General features: G+C 40.0%; 1 protein-coding gene across 1 annotated transcript in view; it reads right to left on the reverse strand.

Annotated features, from left to right (window-relative positions):
* Positions 1-14,884, reverse strand: part of LOC141926073 (VPS10 domain-containing receptor SorCS1-like) — a 297,323-nt gene that overhangs the window by 59,585 nt on the left and 222,854 nt on the right. The window contains exons 8-10 of the mRNA XM_074831226.1: positions 13,824-13,913; positions 8,639-8,818; positions 4,034-4,180 (exon numbers count right to left, since the gene is read on the reverse strand). Coding sequence (XP_074687327.1) covers positions 4,034-4,180; positions 8,639-8,818; positions 13,824-13,913 — 417 coding nt within the window. The remainder of the gene's footprint in view (positions 1-4,033; positions 4,181-8,638; positions 8,819-13,823; positions 13,914-14,884) is intronic.

The raw sequence follows: 14,884 nt of genomic DNA on the forward strand, positions 1-14,884 counted from the left end.
AAACACCTCACTTAGATGCTTAAATTATTCTGTAGCAGATGGCATGAATGCCCCCCCTTATGAGAAAAGGGTCTTTGTCCTGAAATCCTTATAATCCATATAGACAAGACAAACAAAATGTGGGAGGGAATAAACAGATGTCTGGGGAAGGGAGGCACAGAGAAAATAAATGACTTGCCCAAGGAAATTGGAGATAGGCCTAAAAATTGAATCAAGATTCTCCTGAGATTCAGCCCTGTGTTTTAACCACAAGACCATCCTTGAAAGCTAATTGATTAACTCTCCTAGATACAACTTGCAAGATAAAATTACTCCTCAGTTAAACACTTCATAGCACAAGATAAGTATCAAACAAAACCTGCATCTTTGGGATATAACACCTTGGCAGCTATTTTATGAAGATTAAGTGTATTCAGCTTAGAAAACAAGTGGTATAAACAAGAAAAACAAAACCTTGGGATTAGATGGAATTTCATTGCTTTCCTCCATCCTCATTATTCGGAGCCATCTCACAAAAAATGCAAATAAATTCTTTGAGCTGCTTTGAAAAAAACACCTCGAGCGTACTGTCAGTAGAGGGATGGTTCCGTCTGGCTCACCTTGTGTTTCAACCAGATTCCCTCTTAACCTCCTTAGCTGCCAATTTAGCTGTTATGTACTTATTTCTGCATTAATTCTTCTTTAGTTTAGGTTTAAAGACCAGATGCACAGAGGACACAGCATTGCACTTGCAGACTGGGGACCATCCTGTCACTCTGGGAAAGGGCAGACCCCATTCTGCCAACAAACTAGAACATATGTCATTGCTGTCTCCTGAGCTATTGCTAGAGACAATTATGCCAAAAAGCAGCAGTGTGAAAGCATTAGTATCTGCTGTGGACTAAGGATGGAAGCTAAGCTAGATGTACAATGGACTATTTAAGAATTCGCTTAGTTATGCTGTAAGGAAAAGGAGAATCATGCCAGGAACAGTAATACGTAGAAGGAAAAGGAGAAGCTGATGTAAGGAGGTAAAAAAAAGTGGTGATGCAGGGGTAGACGGAGTGTGACTAAAGAGGTGAGTGGAATTTGTGAACTGTTTAAATACTACAGCTATGTCACATTGACAGGGAACAGAATTGCCTCAGAGCAGGAGAGAATTCCTTTTCTCCACATTTTCCCTCAGCAGAATGTCCTTATTTCAGGATCCCGGACTTATTTCCAGGCACACACATTTCCAGTGCTTTTGCTTCAAAAATTTCCCTACCACTCCCAACTTCTGCGGTCTCTTCTCTACCATTTCTTGAATTCTTGCATTCTATATTCTGCCTTCATCTTCCCCCACCATTAAGTGTGAAACTCAAATCAGATTTTCAAATAGCTTGTCTCTGTCTTGCAGGATTGTTGTTTTACTCTGTGGTTTTGATGCATTTTCTGTATTGCTATCCTCCCTTTCTCTTGCAGACAGACTGCCTGCTCCTGTAAAAGACATAACAAGTCAGTTTAGTTCAGATTTCATCTATTTGCTTTCTTGCAAATTTCCAAGTTGACTACCTGAGACCCTGCATGCTCAGCTGATGATCCCTCTGCTACCATTCCACTAGCTTGTGACAACCTAAGCATGAAGGGGTGCTCAGACAGACAATGAAAGAGGCCTCTTGACTGTTTTTCCTGATGTTAAAGAAGAGGATAATAAACATAGCTGAACATTCCTCTGGCTTTATCACAGGGAAGGACTAAGTTCCTTTTCGTTCTCTTTCTGGAAGAGCAAAGACTGAGCTACATGGTTTAAGTCCACTGAGGATTTGTCCCTTACCACCCTGAAGTCATGGACCAATTTCTACAGATGCCCACAGATCTGAGATGCCTATCTCAGCCCAAATGACAGAGCATTTAAGAAGTGGCTGCTTCCCAGTGCAAACAGGATGACAAGCCTACATCAAGCTTGCACAGGTGGAAGCAATTCTCAGAGCAAGTACACAGAGAGCAAAATAAAAACAAACCAGTATTTAAGTAGAGGTTTGTGCATAGTGGAGCTACAAGGATGTAAATGCAATCCACAGAGAACGAAGAGCTTCTCTGGGTCAGTTCTCACTATGCACCTACAAGTGTCCACACTCATGACCCCTTGTTCAAGTTACCACCCTCAAGGGAATTCCAGCTTTTCCAGGCATATGTGGTCTAATTTTAAATGAAATTAATTGTGTTCTCAGGTGCCAATGAGTATAGTAGCAGATACAGTACAGATGGTAAGGCTTAAGGGAGCCATAATCCCCTCTATCCATAAGAACCATCCAGGCCTGGTTTATACGGAGCCATACGACCACTTCCACTATATCGTGGATAACTGCAGGGACAGCATACCCTTGTATATAAAATACACAGTTCCTGCAAACGACGGTTTCATAAGGACCCCACAGAGTAGTACCTCTGGCTCATTTATAACCACAATGGCAAGTCAGATCTCTCTTGATCGGTGCACAACAATACCAAGAAAGACCTTTTCTCAGAACTCAAATTTCAAATTTATGGAAAAAGAATAAAGTTTACTTTGATTATTTTACTTGCCTGCATGGTTTTTATTTCTTCTGTCTTGCCAGCCCCCTAAAATATTACACTATCTTATCATATAATAAAAATCTTGGGTTTCTGATAAAATTGGTCATAATTTGAAAAAGCCAAGGTGTTTTTTTACCAAATATGTTCACTCGAGTGAAAATTAGATTACAATCTATTTGAAACACATACACTTCTACACATAGCCCCTTCCAAAAAATTCAATTTTTTTAGGTCTACAAAGTTTTCTGAATGTCATCTTTTCAGTTTTCATCTCATAAAAAGTTTTAATTTAAAAATGCCCTTAGTTACAATTTTTAAAAACCTGGAAGAAGAAAACAAACCCAAACAAATTTAGTCATGCTCTGAAATAACTCTTCTGTTTGACCCCCAGTCCTCCCTATTCATTTTTTTCCAAACTGGATGAAAAATGATAGGCTTGCATTTTGGCTTAATCAAAAAATCAATTCTTTGAACAGCTTCAAATATCAAGTTATTTATTCTTTGCTCTTGTAATAATGCATAGGGTTCAGTTAAGAGATTAGTGTAGCATTCAGCTACTTACCACAATGCACAAAATATAACACTGTTTCAGATTCTAACAACCTTACAGCCTCAAAATGAGAATTTTTTTTTTTTTTTTTTTTTTTTCTGATGGAAAACAACATGCAGGTACAGGACAGCAGGAGGAAGTGCAGTCTAAATAATGCCCCTGATTCTGCCTGGAGTCATGTTAGAATTTGTGTAATATAAAGCTATTGAGAATCCCAGAGGCTAGGGTTATGACTATTACCCCACTACTGTGTTTAGATTATATTGCCTGAAAAATATGTCGAGATCAGTCTAAACTTTTTAATTTGAAGAGACCTCCAATTCTATTCACACTGCTTATATTTCACTTTCACTCTTGGAAACTGTTTACCTATAATGATGATTAAAGACTTATCTAAATGTTGATCTATATCAGTAAGTACAAACATAGATACATTATACACCCAACACATAGCTATACATATATTTGGATGAATGTGTCGATTCTCACTTCTGAGATCAAAGAGAAATTTAATACTGCCAACAGAGCGGCCTGAAAGAAATAAGAGCCCTCCTTTCCTCCGAGCCTGTCTCAACTTAATCAGGTCCTGAAAATTCCTGAGCTACAATAGCTCACTCCTCCCATCTAGTGTCCAGAGAACCAACTGCGCAGAAACGGCGTCCAGCTTCACCTACTGTTCAAGGGGAGACCATCAGTTGTGCAGAAGGAAGCTGATCTACGATGCTTCCTTAAGTTCCAGAAATTAAATTAAGCAAAAATTACAATGCCAGCTCTTGCAATATCACCTGGCCGCCCAAGCTGATGTACTGCACTTTTAATAAGCCATATTCCCTCCATGACATACACTGCACAGAGGGAGGAGCTGCCTACTCCTTCTTTGGTTACCTGGTAGAAAAAGATTGTTCTGCGATGTTACCACCCCGCAAGTAGCCCCCAGGTACTTACTAGGAGACAGTGAACGGGGTTTCCTCTCAGATCAGTGTCCGGAGCCTGCAACAAACTCCAGTCTCTCCCTTTATTGTAGGTGATGAAAGTTTTCACTTGGTTGTCAATCTTCTTGTTAGCCAAGAACATTCCCTTTATCCCTGCTACCTAGGAAAAATTGACATGGCTGAAAAATAGATCAAGCCGATGCAGGTTCTGTGCATGTGTCTCTCTTGCCCTGTCAAACCCAACAGGGACCTGGTGGCTGTGTCAATGTGGTAAATGATAGGGCAAGAATTGCCAAGTAATATCAAAGGAAGGCAAATTGAGGTGCTGAGGACAAGATAAGACCATCACAGGTGGAAAGGTGACAAATAGAAAAGAGAGCTTATATTTCAGAATCATCATGAGAACATGGTAAGATGTCAATAGCATTATTTGTAAAGTGACAACCTCTCAACTGTGTAGACATCCTTCCCCCTGAAAGATGAAATATGTACAGGGCAATTATTTGTCTCTTGCACTGCAGTAGCAGGAAACAGCAGCAATTCTGGCCTTGCAAAGAAAATGGCAACACACACATAAACTTGCAGTTCAGTGCTTCTATTCTCATATAGCCTGCCTAAGACATTTCATCTAAGGATTCCAATGCAGTTCATAATTATCAGTGTTTCAACAGGATAACTTGGGGCACAGAGGTATTTTTATTACTTTTTTTATTACTTTTTTATATTTTGAGGAAACCAAATCACCAGTGATTCAAGCAAGGCCACCCAGAATGCTAGTTATAGAGCTAGAAATGAGATATTAATCCTTTTTGGGTTTTTTTTTCCTGGTGTTTTACCCAGTAGCTTTACTCCATAGACCTGAAGGAGGATTTTGGAAAATGTGATGCTAACAGACTCATATTGGAACCAAGCCCAAAAGTGTCTTAGTGGGGAGGAAAAAAGTCAACCTCAAACCACAACTCACACTGCAGAATGTTCCCATCTTCTCAGCACACTGAAAATCAATAGCCCAATAGTTGCTTCACCTTGCGAATGAATTTGTTAGGCTGTCATTCTGCAATCTGAGTGCTGCAATAAAAAGGGAAGTGAAATCTGGAGACCGGGGAAAGTGAGAAACTTTTTGGTTTCCAGCAAGTCTGTTCAGTCATCCACCACGTCTCTTCTTCTGATGTAGAGCTAGTACACAGAATCATTCATCAAGACTTTTTTTTTCATAGAGATTATAACTTAAATGGCATCACGTGGTAAATGGTTACACAACAGATTCAAAGTTTGTTCCAGCTCAACTGATTTAATTATGTGGCTGAATTTGGATGCTACAGCTTCCAGTGAGTATGACCTTACAGCACTTTTAGTCACATACTGTGGGACTACTAACGTACAGTGCATAGGTATAGTACATTGGTGTACTTAGTCATCCTGAATAGCAGTTTTCTGCTATTGCAGAAATGGCACTGAATTTCATTTGAGGTTATGTAAAAACTTAGACATGACTTGCTATAATGGGCAATAGTCTTTAAATTAAGTAGTTAACTAATTCATTGTTAATATAAGCATAAAAAGATAATATTTTCAATTTCTTAGCTGGACTGTGTAGTCCCACTCAACTAAGTATTCAGGATTTTTTTTGTTGTAGTAGAAAGGCACTCTGAAAAGACAAGGGTACTCTGTCTCCCAGTGATATTGCATGAATAGACGGGGCTGGAAAAATAACATAGTTTTGCCTTTACTACCAGAGGCCAGAGCCTATAGCTCCATTTGTACTTTTCTTTGTTGTTGTCCTGAAATAGTTGTATTATATAGTCCCTGTGAAATGCTGGCCATAAATGATTAAAGAGCGTTTTATATATCAGGTGATAAATGTGTTCTGAAATCCTGTGAATTTTTCTTTTTATGATTCTAGTCATGGGCTGGGACTCAGAATCCTTTCCCAGGAAAGCAAAGTGTAAGTTATACTGTCAGTCTTGGACAGCTTTAGCTTAAAAAAAGACCGCACACACTATACATGTTTGTGTGCTCTCAGTAGGAAGAGATACACCTACTGCATACACACAACCTTGACACACACAATGATCTGTTCATCTCTGCTATTCATACAACTGTAAGAGAGACACTCATGCAAGTAAGTGCATGACCACCAGTGGTCAGAGAGAAAAGCACTCCATCAGCTCCCACACAGGCATCGTAGACAACCTTCACCGCCCCGAATGCATTGTGTGCAGATACAAATGCTGTCTACAGTTTTAGAAAGATTCATAACAAGACACTCAAACACATAACTCAAAACACATTCTTCACTCCCCATCACCAACTTGATACATCAAACATATACTTCCCATCCAAGATGCACACTGCTAAAAAATACAAGTCCCAGAGTGATAGGCTTATATACCATAGTTATAGACACATCTCCTCACAGTCTGTTATCACTTCAGCCATGGATTCCCACAGGCAGGCTTGTCTTGCTGTAGACCTGTCCAACTACAGAGCCAAGCAGAGCCATACCACATCACTGGGGAGGTGCAGGAACTAGAAAGGGCACTCAGACCCAATGGCCAGTGATTCTTGCTCTTTCCTTGCTCTAGGAGATGGTCTCTAGTACAGCCCTTTTGTGACTGCACACCCACTGAATGCTGAGTCCAGTGTGTTACTGAGGAAGATGGTGGAGAGAAGAGCTATTCTCATACCCCATGTGGAAGCTGGAATAGTGTCCCTCCAGGAGTGGTCTCCTCATCCTCTACAAGGTCCAGCAGCAGAAGAGCCCACACACTGAAATAACAACCTCTGAGTGAAAGGCTCCTGATGACTTGCAGGAGAATAGAAGAGAGAACATGATGAGGCACCATGAAAGAACCTTTTTTCTCTTCATGTCCAATGCAATTCCCCGTTGAGCAGCACTGAGCAGATTTATCCTTGATGTAGAATCAGTTTAGGAAATTACACACACAAACACATTCACTACAGTGCAACCAGAAGAATTTACTTCTAACACCTGACAAACATGCATACAGATACGTGCACATTAAACAGGTCTTTCTCTGGCATCTTCTCCATCTTGCTTTTCTAAATATACCACTGTCACCACAGAGGGACTCATTTTGTAATCTCTCCACTTCCTTTTAATTTATCTATGGATTTTTTTCTTCTCTCATCTTCATCTCCACTTACCCCCAGAGCATTCATCATTTGCAACAACCCTACAGGGAGAATCATGCTAGATGGCTTTCTGTTCCCTTCCAGCTAGAACATCAAATTGAAAGGAAGGTCTGTGCCAGGTTTAGTGTCAGCCAATATTCTTTGTATCTAGATAATCAGCAGATATGATGCTACAAGTCTGATTCCATCAATTTCAATCCAGGTTACTGTGTGGTGTCAGCCTAGTAAAACAAAACAAAGGCTGTTCTTTCCCCCTGGGATGCAGGACACCCTTACATAATGCAGTGAAACTGCTTCTTGAGCTGACAGCAATAAGAGGCAACAGTTATTCCATGGGCTGTCAGCACTGCCGAGAGAATAATAGTAAAAATTCCCAAATGACTGAAATTCCTGTGCCCATCCTCCCACAGTTCATCTGCATTTAGGTACAACACTTGGGCTCTCTGGACAATTCAAGGTGGTTTCCAAGTAAAGGGCAGCTGAAGGCAAACTACATAGCAGAGCTAATATTCAGATGGTGATGGGGAAACACATGAAGCATCTTCATTTTCAGAGGAACTCGGATCTAGTTCATGGCCTTTATCCTAAATGGTCAGAAAATCCCCTGGAGGAGACCTGAAAAGAGAAGCTGTCCCTCGAAACAGCAGCTGAGGACTGAATTTCTACTTAGCCGAGTGCTGTCTCCAGAAGTAGAACAGGCAGCAGAGCAAGAGAAGTACAAGGGCACATTAAAAGTCCTATTCTTAGGATCAGTTGTCATAAAAGACAATGCGAATTGGCCTTTTTACAGGTGAGTTTAGGCAGAATGTACTTGTCAGAAAAAGGCTCAGGAGTAAAAGCGACATCAAAATGAGGTAGGAGAGTTTCCATGACCATGGGATAGCTCAGGAGGGCGTATCTAAAATCACTTCAGTTCCCAGAATAGTCCAAGCTGAGGAAGGTGACAAACATAGCTGAAAACTGCTGTCTCTCCTTACTTCTAAACCAAGAGATTAGACTGTCAGAAACGCAACAAAAATTGGAGAATGTTGCCATTCAAGTGTTGGGAGCTTTCAGAGTCATAGGCTGGACCAATGTGGGTCAGCAGGATTTTGGCTGAAAAATTTAATGAGCTCCTCTTAGGGACTGAATGAACTATTCTACTACATTTTCCAATGCATATCTCCCTATGCACGAAAGAGCCATGAGCTCTTCCTCACCTGAGAAGCTACAGGAGAGTACAGCAGTGAATCTGTTCATAATATTAGGCTGGGCCCAAATTCGACACCTGTGTAAAACCTGGCCTTGAAACTCATGATTGCATTGAGGCCCTTAAGTAAAAGGAAGGTAAAACTATGTTTTTAGTCACTTTTTGGCTCTGCTGTTCACATACATATTATGAGACTGAAGTGCAAGAAGGAGACAGTACTGGGATCATGTGAGCTCCTGAGATACGCATGATATGTTTGGAGTCATGACATACCTCATAGAGGTCAATCATCACATTCCCCTCCAGCCCTTGACTACTCTTGACATTTTCCAAGGCCAGGGTGAAGTACACCCCTCGGGTGTCCGAGATATACAGGTTGTACGTGTCATTCTGGTTCCACTCTTGTACAGCTGCAAACACCTGATTCTCATCTGTGCTGATAACATGCATATCCTGGGGAAAGGAAAGAGAGGAAGGTTACTAGAGGGAGCTCTGCTCCGTCATTTCCAAGGACACCAAAGTAATTGTGGAGACGCAAGGGATATATTTAGGCTGGATTTTAATCGGAAACTGTAGACAACACTCCTGTAAGTGGATAATTCCATCCAGGAATATTTTACACCAGCTCTCTTCTGCCAGTTTTCAAAGTGGTAATTAACTGATGAGGTGTTAATTGAACATTTTTATTGGCAGTACAGTGTTATACAGCAGCACTTCCCCCCACCACCACCAACACTTCCATTTTAATGAGTACTATCTTTGGGGGGTGGGTGGGTGGTTTGTTATTTGGGGGGTTTTTTGGCACCTCAGTGATTCCACTTGTGATTGTGACTGTAGATATTAAAAATGTGGGGTTAGTTCTATAAAAAGAGGAAAAAACAGCATCTGAAACAGCTGCTTCTTGCCTAGCATTCAGAAACCTTGGGAGCTGATACAAGAAGGATCTATGGGTTAATGTCTGCAGCCAGTGCTGCTGTTATTTATTATTTCTAATGACAGTGTGGACTAGAAGTCAAGGCCCTGGACCACTGTGCTAAACAGCCCCCCATGAACTATAACAGAAAGACAGCTCTAATCCTCACTAGATGTAAAGAGCAGAATTATAGTTAGATCACTAGTTTATGAGTGAGGTGGCTTTTTTTTTTTACTCTGTTTGTACTGTGTGTTACAGCAGGTAGGAAGCAATTAAAAGATTGCATAATCAAAGAAAAAACAGAAACTATTAAACCTGATTTGCTCTTTCAATGCCTGGAGAAATTATTACACAGTGGAACAAGCCACCAAGAGAGAGATTGTTGTAATGAAATTCCCAGGCTCTATCTGCCCAGCACAGGCACCCTGAGTTCTCTGGTGCCACAAAAATCTGTGAAGGTAGGAAAAGAAATGTAGATTTCTTAGCACCAGGTGATTCCCAGAAGATTCAGCTGTTCTGTCTGTTTTGGGCAGATATCCCAAAGTTATTCTGCTTCCATGAATCTCAGCCAGGGCTTTCTACATGCAAAACTGGGAACTTTTTCAGAAAATATACTCTTTGGAAGCTGATGCTACTTCCTTTTGTTAATAATAGCCTTTGACAATTCACTTTCTCGTGGTCTTGAAGGGGGAATTACTACTTCCAGATGGAGCCTTGTAATATAAAGATGAAACATAATATAATGAAGAAATCTGATCTATAAATTTGGAAGTGGATTCACCATGACTTAAGATTCAGAACAGTTGTTTGTTCATCCAGATCCAGAGATGAGTACGGAATGGATGAATATTCACTTGATTTACTTGCTTCTTTGCACTGGAGAAAAATATATCCCAGAAGATGGGTTGGTTTTGTGGAGGAACAGATTGGCTTAAATCTTGAGGCAATAAGAAAGGCAATATAAGTCCACTGCCTTCTACTAATTGTGGCTGTGAATAGATATCCTCTCTTAGCTCCAGCTGTGCTAGTAGAAGTTACTGCTGCAGCTGTTTGTCAGAGGCTCCTTATTTCAGATTGTCATCTTAGTCAATCTGCTGGTAGATTTACATGGCTAGGTGTTCCCAATGTGCTTACAGCAACAGTGGCTAGCACAGTTCTAATCTCAAGTTTAAATTTTTGCATATGTGCATACACACATGGGCAGACCCCTCTAAACGTAGACAGAGATTATAAGTAAAACTTGTTTTATCTGATGAATGTACAGTTTCATTAACTTAACATTTTAATCAATAGTTTTGTAATAACCAGGGGAGACAGATAAAAAGATATTCTGATCAACACCAGTAAAAACTAAAGGCAATTTAATGAATGTTTAAGAAGCAAATAAGTTAATTTATTCACTAGATGCTTCCTCAGTTTTGATCAGATCATGCTATAAAATGCAATTATAAAGAAGATTCCAGTAAAACTGAAAGAATTTAAGCTTAGAGAAGCAGTGATTACAACAGAATTGGCATAATATACATAGCACAGAAAGTAAAAAAAAATAGCGTTCCAACTGTTTGCCTTTGGGAATCAATTGACTTTTCCTCTTACTACGGCTTTGTCCAATAGATGCAGTAACAATGCAAAGCTTTGATACAAAGGGATCAGTATATGGGCATCAAACAGGCCTTTGACCAATATCAGGAATTTTTTGGTTTCCACATTGGGAAAATTGGGGGTTGTTTTTTGGGGGGGAGGAATAATACAGAAAGAAAGCTTTCATCTTGATATGGAGCAAGAGCTTCACTGCATCTTCCACTACTACACCATGCAGAAAGGGAAGGGGACAGGAGTGAAGCAAGACACCATTCTCAGTCGCTGTCATCTTCAGGGGCTCACCACACATGTGTCTTTTGAGAACCTGAGCTTTCCTCCTCTGTTCCAGCACACAGCAGAAGTACATTAATATGCAGTTCTACTATCTGTCCCTCTCGCCTTTCCAAAGACAAAAGTAAGAGCATGGTGCTGTGCATGGGTTTGATCAGGTGTCTACTCAAATGACTAAAGGCCAGGGCTTTCTGAATTACTAAATATGCTTCAATTGCCCTTTTTGCACTTGGTCAGATAACTTTTCTTCCTGGCAAGTTAAATAGCAGGGATGTGTAATGCCTGTTTTATCCTGTCAATTACTGGGACTGTCAGCTCTTTTTAAGGTCTGTATTTACGGATTTTTTTGTGTTATTGTTTCTTCCATCAGGATGTGCATCCTGAGCTTGAAAGAAGATGATGAATTTAAAACAGAGGTACCACACACACCCATCCCATCAGTATTCAGCCCAGCACGAGTTAAGGACAGGTCTTTTTAAAAGAGAAATTGCTTGGCTTGCTTCCATATTCACAGATGTCTGCCCAGTGCATTGGTCTAAAATGGAGTGAATGTACCCTGTGTGTACATTTAAGGTGATTATCATGAGTGACATTACAGAGTCTGTGACAGAGCCCACATTGTGGTGCTGTGGTACAGAATATAGGCAGTACCAACCCACAGATCAACATTGCTGCAGAAATTAACAGGTCTCAATATAGACCATTTATGAAGTTAAAACACCACCTGTATGCACATATGCAGGTATTTTCTTGTATGGGAGAGAGTTTCAAGTTCATTTAGGCTTTTAATCAAACTGGCTACCAGGCTATCAATGTCAACAAGAATATTTTAGTTTTGATTTGCTGTAGCCCATGCCTGCCTGAGCAGCAGTATCACCTGCCAAAGCTGCCTGCTGTCACACCCCTCCAGTTTAGGAAGAGTGACATGCAGAGACAAAAAGCTTGCTATTTCCATCTTCAATTCCAGAAGTCACTTAGTACTGTTTACCATATTTGGCCCCTCTTTCTTAGCTGAAGGAGATAAAAGAGAATTTAGGCATAAAAGAAGCTGTTTGTTTCAATTCCTTGAATAGTATAACACTTTGTGCATTTTTAATAAAAGCAGCTATCCTGCTTTGATAGCAGCCTACTAGACAGCCACAGCTTCACTGTAGCTCCTTCCAAGCCAAATGTAGCTCTTCGGTCTTTGAAGATATGCCGAGATTGTGACAAAGCACCTTATCTCCTTAAATATCTGCCTTTTTCTTTGGGTCAAATAACATGAAGGTATTGCTCCAATTCCTATTCTCTGAGAAAACATTGCAATTCAACTGTACTGCATTTTCCCTGGCTCTCCAGAGATTTCTTTGAGAAGTTGAACAGTTGGAAAAATAAGTGTGTGCTAAAGGAGACAACCTGTTCAAAGCAAGCAGTCTCTCTACAGATGATCTGAATCAGCTGTAAATGACAATTTTGATTTGGATGTTACAATAACCATGCTAAAAATGCAACTCCTTTGCTAAGGGCTACTTTAAATAACACCTGTTTATATTTGACCTGAACTGATAGCATAATTCCTTCCTGCTTGGACAGGAAATTTCAAACCAACCTATCTTTAAACATGACTGAAGAATTTGGGGTAGACCACAGGTCTCCTGTGTCAGAGCCACTGGTAGGGTCCTCAATGTCCTGTAAGCTGAGTTTTCAGGTGATGTAAACAGGAGCAAAGGGTACAGCAGCAGAGTAAGTAAGGTATGGCATTGAAGGACTGGGTTTGAGCTGCAGTCTGGTTATATGAAGGTCACCCATTCAATCCAGTATAAACAGGTCAGTTGAGTTGAGGAATCAAGACAGCCAGTTGTAATATTAGCCGAATTATTCCTTTGAATATTTCCACCTACAAAATCTGGTGCACTTTCAAGTTCTAGGAACAGGCTGACCTTGCACTTTCTTTTTTTTTGTTTTGACAATCCTTGCTTACTTTCTGGGAATGCATTTGTCTCCAGATGTTAGACCTCACATAGAATCCACAAGATCATTTCCTACCTTTGGGTTTAAATTTTATTTAAACCAGACTATATCAAGAATGAAAAGTCCTCAAAAAAGAAAAAAAAATCCTGTCTTTGTTAAGAAGCCATGAGGAGCCCAGCTGCAAAATGGTGATTTCTTCAAAATGGAGCAAACATTTTATATAGGTCTTTTAAAAAATTCAGCTCCAAAAGTCAGCAATAGCCTTTCAAGCTCCAATGCTAATTCACCATTGTTCTTAATTAGGGAAGATATGGAGCAGATACACAAAGACATCTCTTTGCTTGGTCCCCATTAAAATCTGCTAATGAGGCACAGCACAGAAAGCAACCCACACAGGACAGGGACAGGAGAAGGGCATTTTAAAACCAAAAAAAGGAAAAAAAAAAGCAGAAAAGAGAGTCCCCATCAAAACTTAATTAACTAACCATAAAGAAATGGTAATTGACATGGGCTGTGGTATCTGTCTACTTTTCATGCTGATGTCCTTGACTAGCCAAAGTGCTGACTTTGTTTTCAGTCCTTTCTTGCTTGCAAATTGTTAAAGAAGAGCGATGTTTTCACTCATTGCATGTCATCCTGCAGTTACTTGTGTTGTATTTCAGAATTTCTGTACAATCAAAATATTTATAAGTTCATATGAGCATTCCAGTAACAGCAACCTACCTTGGGCAAGGAGTACTTTGGCAGCTTCATTTGTGCAAATGCATTCCTCCTATAAGAAACGTAATAATGTGGTCTTCCTCCTGATGTCAACTACGAGAGAAGCAGGAATGTTATCATCAGGATTTTTTAAATTTTTTTTTTATTATCATGGAAAATATCAAGCAAAAGCTGTCAAGGGAAATACCACAGTGTTGGTGGCAATGGCTTAAAACTGCAGCACTATTACAGCTGATGAATAAACATTGATCCAACCGACGGTGAGTGAAGAAGAAAGCAAGAGGAATTCCATTTTCTGCAGAGAGAGACAAAGGCCATAATTTCAGGTGAAAGTCTGGGGAAAGTGAAGTCCTGGCTTCACTTTGGCCATTATGTCAACTGCTGATACCACAGCTCTTCCCTGCCTTACCACAAAACAACCTGTTCTTCACTATCTGCAGAGCTGCCATGTAGGCTATGGGTTAGATCGGCAGATTGGCAGACATGACTCTTGATTTCTATTTCTGCCTCTAGCTTTGCTTCCTGTGTGGCCCTATATAAACCATCATATGTATCTAAGCATTCACAGCTTTTGAAGGCAGCAGAAGCTCTGCTGATTTGTATTTCTGTGAAACTGGCCATTTATTTAAGTGCCTAAATACTGATGGCAAGACCTTGAAAATACTAGGTTAGAGCAATGTGAGGTTTCATTTCCTACCACCTATTAAGGGGTGGAAAAAATAGAAGGAAAAAAAGCTGTCAATGTTATCTGGCTTCCAGTGCTACTGAAGTATAATCAATGTTTGTAAAGTACATTGAAATCCCTGGATGAAAGATACTGAAGAACAAATATTCCAAGGGATTCTCCATGCAGAATTTTGCTTTAATTGCCTGATATCTGGGCTTATCAAGACTCTTCTTTAGTAGTAAGTGTTTTAAAATGCACTGCAGTATTTTAAAATGCAAGATACACAGAGACTACGTTCATACCAGATTAAATAATAAGAACCATTTCTTATTCTAAAACTCTTCAATTATTATTTTTTTTAAGAGAATTGGGCAAAAGTTAGGTGAAGGAAGGCCAG

Source organism: Strix aluco, chromosome 7 (assembly GCF_031877795.1).
Source record: "Strix aluco isolate bStrAlu1 chromosome 7, bStrAlu1.hap1, whole genome shotgun sequence".
Taxonomy (NCBI): Eukaryota; Metazoa; Chordata; class Aves; order Strigiformes; family Strigidae; genus Strix; species Strix aluco.